General features: G+C 42.2%; 1 protein-coding gene across 1 annotated transcript in view; it reads left to right on the top strand.

The window, feature by feature from the left end:
• The window catches only part of EMH_0024790 (uncharacterized protein), a gene marked incomplete at both ends in the record, with an annotated part of 7,985 nt that extends 4,465 nt beyond the window's left edge, over positions 1 to 3,520 (top strand). The window contains 5 exon segments of the mRNA XM_013502347.1: positions 2,188 to 2,260; positions 2,515 to 2,657; positions 2,768 to 2,915; positions 3,095 to 3,185; positions 3,189 to 3,520. Of these exon segments, the coding sequence (XP_013357801.1) occupies positions 2,188 to 2,260; positions 2,515 to 2,657; positions 2,768 to 2,915; positions 3,095 to 3,185; positions 3,189 to 3,520 (787 nt within the window).
• Positions 3,521 to 5,000: the final 1,480 nt, after the last annotated feature.

Genomic DNA, 5,000 nt, shown 5'->3' with positions numbered 1-5,000 from the left:
ACCCTAAACCCTCAAAAACCCTAAACCCTCAAAAACCCTAAACCCTCATAAACCCGAAACCCTAAGCCGTAAAAACTAAACCCTAAACCCTCATAAACCCTAAACCCTAAACCCTCATGATAAACCCTAAACCCTTATAATAAAGCCTAAGCCCTAAACCCTCAGAAACCCTAAACCCTAAACCCTAAACCCTTTGGAAACCCTAAACCCTAAACCCTTTGGAAACCCTAAACCCTAAACCCTCATAAACCCTAAACCCTCACCTCTCCACTGTTGATCGTAGAACTGAATTATAAACGCCGTAAACCCTAATATAAAACCCTAAACCCTAAACCCTATTATAAAACCCAAACCCCTAAACCCTAGAATAAAACCGTAAACCCTAAACCCTAATAAAATATTTTTTTGTATATATTTGTTTGTTTTTGTTGTGTATAGGAGATGTGATTGGGGGTGCTTTGTCTTTGTTTATAAGAATAACATATTCTTGCTGGTTTTCTTTTTCTGTTTTTTTTTCTTCTTTTTATAAACCTCTGCTTCTTTTTAATTCTTTAACAGAAATTCATTCGCTTTTTCTTCGCCTGCAGCTCAAACACAGACTCCCCCAGGTCAAACCCTAAACCCTAAACCCTAAACCCTAAACCCTAAACCCTAACCCCTTGAAACAAGAAAACCCTAAACCCTCAAAACCACTAAACCCTAAACCCTAAACTGTTGCCTTGTCGTCTTCATCTCCTCCTCAAATTTCACAGCAACAAAGGCGTAGCAAAACACTCGCATGCTAGGGTTTAGGGTTTAGGGTTTAGGGTTTAGGGTTTAGGGTTTGTGGTTACAGACAGCGAAGCAGCTAGCGGATTTAGAGCAGCTGATGACGCAGCAAATAAAAGAAGAAATTCAAGACCAAGCACAGGCTAGTTTTTTTCCTTTTGTTTTATTTATTTATTTATTTTTGTTTTTTTATTTATGTCTTTTTGTTTTTTTATTTATTTCCTTTTGGTTTTTATTTATTTCTTTTTGTTTTTTTAATTTATTTCCTTTCATTTATTTATTTTTCATTTGTTTATCTCTTTTTGTTCTATTCATTTATTCATTTTGGTTTTGTTTATTTATTTATTTCTTTTTGTTTTATTTATTTATTTTTTTTTGTTTTATTTATTTATTTCTTTTTGTTTTGTTTATTTATTTCTTTTTGTTTTTTTTTTTTTTTCTCTTTGTTGCTGGTCTTTGCCTCTCCTTCCTCTTCCTTCTGTGTGTTTGTGTGTCGTTTTCTTTAATTGCATTCGCTGCATTGCCTCGTGCTGTCGTTGTCCAGGGTTTAGGGTTTAGGGTTTAGGGTTTAGGGTTTAGGGTTTAGGGTTTTGTGTGCGTGCTGCAGCTGGTGCTGCTGCAGCAGCCGCTAGACCCTGTCGCTTTGGGGGAGTTTCTCTCTTCTTTTCGATGTCCGTCTGCTGCAAACCCTAAACCCTAAACCCTAAACCCTAAACCCTAAACCCTCATCAATAAACCCTCGGCATAAACCCTAATCAACAGACTGTAGGAGACAGATAAAGAGACAAAGGAGACAGTCGCTATCTCTATCTCTTCTTTCTCTCTTTCTCTCTTAGTCTTTTTCTTTGTGTTTAGTGTTTAGGGTTTAGGGTTTAGTGTTATACATTGATCTATATATATATATATATATATATACATATATGTATATATATATATNATATATATATATATATATATATATATATATATATATATATATATATATATATATATATATATATGTATGTTTTTATCTCAGCTCTTGCTGCAGCAGCAAAACCAGCTCTTGCTGCAGTGCTGCAGCAGCAGGTGTACAGACACCTCGACGGCGCCGCCCGCAGCAGCTTAAAGAGCTTCCTCTCCTCTCTCAGCAGCAGAACAAACAAAAACAACAAAAACAACAACGCAGAAGAACTGCATGCGATACACTGCAGCTGGTCAGCAGCAGCAGCAGCAGCAGCAGCAACAGCAGCAGCAGCAGCAGAAGAAAAAGACAGTACATGAACTATTACGTTTGGTGTTTTGTGTGTTTATGTTTAATTTGCTTTTATTTTTTTCGTTTTTTTTTCTGTTTCTAATTGTGTTTTTGTTTTGTCTTTTGTTGTTTTTTAATTATTTTCTCTTATTTTCTTTTTTTTTTCTTTTTTTTGTTTATTGCAGCGCGGAGATGCAGCAGCAACTGATATCTGCTCTTCATATACAAGACGTAGAAACAGCCCTGCCACTCACCTCGGTAAACTGCTGCTGCTGCTGCTGCTGCTGCTGCTTCTGCTGCTGCTGCTGCTGCTGCTGCTTCTGCTGCTGCTGCTGCTGCTGCTGCTTCTGCTGCTGCTGCTGCTTCTGCTGCTGCTTCTGGTGCTTCTGCTGCTACTGCTGCTGCTGCTGCAATAGGGTTTCTTTTGCTGTTGCTACCCGTCGGGGTGCGAGTGCTGCTGCTGCTGTTGCCTATGCTGCTGCTGCTGCTGCTGCTGCTGCGTGCGTGTGCAGGCTGTGCTGCGCGTCTCTTCTTTGGCTGGGGAGACGATACAAATCCACAAAGAGCTGCTGCTGCAGCTCCAGCAGCAACTGCAGCAGCAGCAAACAGCTAGTGCTGCTGCTACTGCTGCTGCAGCTTTTAGCAGCACTCTGAGGTAAGATTTGCGCTTCCCATAGAACCTGCAGCAGCAGCAGCAGCAGCAGCAGCAGCAGGGACTGCAGCAGCAGCAAGGTTCTTGCTTGCGTTTGCTTGGGTGGTTTTCAGGTCTGTGCAGCAGGCAGCAACAGCATGGAAGACAAATGCAAGTGCAGCAACCCTGCAGCAGCAGCAGCAGCAGCAGCAGCAGGAACAGGAACAGCAGCAGCAGAACGATATATTCGAGACAGCGAAGAGGCTGTTTGATGCATTGCAGGTAAGAATCTCTTATTTGGTTATTTTGTTGGGTTTGCTGCTGTTGCTGCTGCTGTTGCTGCTGTTGCTGCTGCTGCTAATCTTGTTGCTACTGCTGTTGTTACTGTTTCTGCTGCTTTTGCTGCTGCTACTCCTGCTGCTACTGTTGCTGCTGCTGCTGCTGCTGCTGGTTTGTTGCAGCTCCCACCACTGCCGCAAGCCGACGTGTTGCTAGTCCTTCAGCTGCTCACTGGGCCAGTGCTCCAGCAGCAGCAGCAGCAGCAGCAGCAGCNCAGCAGCAGCAGCAGCAGCAGCAGCAGCGACACCACAAGAAGCAGCAACAGCGAAGTCGCTGAGCTGTTTCTCTGTGTATCTAGTGCTGCTGCCAGCAGCATTGGTGCTTCCTTTGTCCCCCTATTTCGAGCTCTTGCAGCAGCAGCAGCAGCAGCAGCTGCTGCTGCTCTTGCTGTTAGTGCTGCTGCTGCTGCTGCTACTGCTGCAGCAAAGTGTTTGCTTGTTCAGTTCAGCAGCAGATGCCACTGCAGCGGGGCTCAGGGGGAGAAGCAGCAGCAGCTGCAGCAGCAACAGCAGCAGCATCACCAGATACAAGAACGCTCGTTACAGTAGGGGAGCAGTAGCAGCAGGAGCTGCTGCTGCTCCTGCTGCTGCTGCTGCTGCTGCATGTGATTTTAATGCTGCGGCAGTTAGCTTTACATTTGTTTTTAGATAAGAAGGTATTAATTGAGTTTATTGAATTTATATTAGTGGAAAGGAGTGAGGGAGAGAAGAAGAAGGAAACGAGGAGGTGTACATACACCCCAGACAGACAAGCCAATCGGTCTTGTCTTATAAGCAGGCAGCAACAAATAAATTAATTAATTAATTAATTAATTAATTAATTAATTAATTGATATATTAATAATAGTAGATACACCGTCGAGTAAATGAGTAGAAAAATACAGAAGAGGATAGCCAGGGGGACAGACAGAAGAAGACACAGAGAGAGACAGAGAAATAAACAAAGAAACAAACAACCGAAGAAAAAAAAAAGAAGTGACAACAAAGACAGCAGTAAACAGTCTGAGTAGCGAGGGTCTGGTGGGGATCGATCGACTCGTGTGCAATGCTTCTTTAAACAAGTTGCGTGGCTAGCTGTGGCTAGCCACAACTACCCACAGCTAGCCACAGCTAGCCATAGCTAGCCATAGCTACAGCTCGTCAGAATCAAAGAAAGGCTTAAAGTTGTAATTCTATTTGAATGTTGTGGAGGTCCCCGGGAGAGAGCTTGCTTGCGTGGCTCGGTGTTGGTGTTTGTTTATTTAATTTTGTCGATTCACTTTGTTATACCAATATGTTTCAGTTTTCTTTTTGTATAAATGCAAGAACGTTTTATTTCTGTGAGTTCGTTTGTTTTATCTACCTGATGCAGATTGGGATCCTCGAGGCCCTCCTCTGTTGCATAGGGAGGAGAAGGGGAAACGACACGGCTGGTGTGGGTGTATATACACCTCTCGTCTTCTTATTTCTTTTTGTTTTGTTGAAAAATAATATAGTTATTCCTTTTCATGTTTTTATAATTCAATTAACGCAGACGATAAACTTCTGTGGTGTGCATACTGCGACGCCTGTTGCAAGAGCCCCTCAGCCCAGCCCTGGAGGAGCCGCAGCGTTTTTTACTGATCTATAGGGTGAATTTACTATTTAATTAGTTTATTTTTCATTGAATATATAGTTTAAATAGTTAATTTAACTCCATTTGCCGAAATTTGCATGCAAAATCCCCCTTTTTTGCTCACGAGTAGTGCCAGCAACCGCCAGAGGCATGTTGAGGTGTCTGTACACTCGGAACGGAAAGCAACTTTCTTTTTTCCTCTTTTTGTTGCCTTCGAGTTTCCCAATAAAAAAGGTATATTTGACGAATTTTAATTCATGAATTGTTTTTAATTTATTTGTTTATTTGAATTCCGAGGAGCGCGAGTCGTTTTCTCTTTTATTTCCGTTTTTCACTTTCCTCCGTTTCGGGCGGCATCTCCATACATGTAATGCACAGTGGCCGTATACTGTGCCTACGATACCCACTTGAACTCTTTGTCAGTAGATCTACACA

This window comes from Eimeria mitis, genomic scaffold (assembly GCF_000499745.2).
Source record: "Eimeria mitis Houghton genomic scaffold, Emh_scaff892, whole genome shotgun sequence".
In the NCBI taxonomy this organism is placed as follows: domain Eukaryota; phylum Apicomplexa; class Conoidasida; order Eucoccidiorida; family Eimeriidae; genus Eimeria; species Eimeria mitis.
The sequence above is the reverse complement of the archived record's forward strand: the minus strand, read 5'-3'. Positions and strand labels throughout refer to the sequence as shown.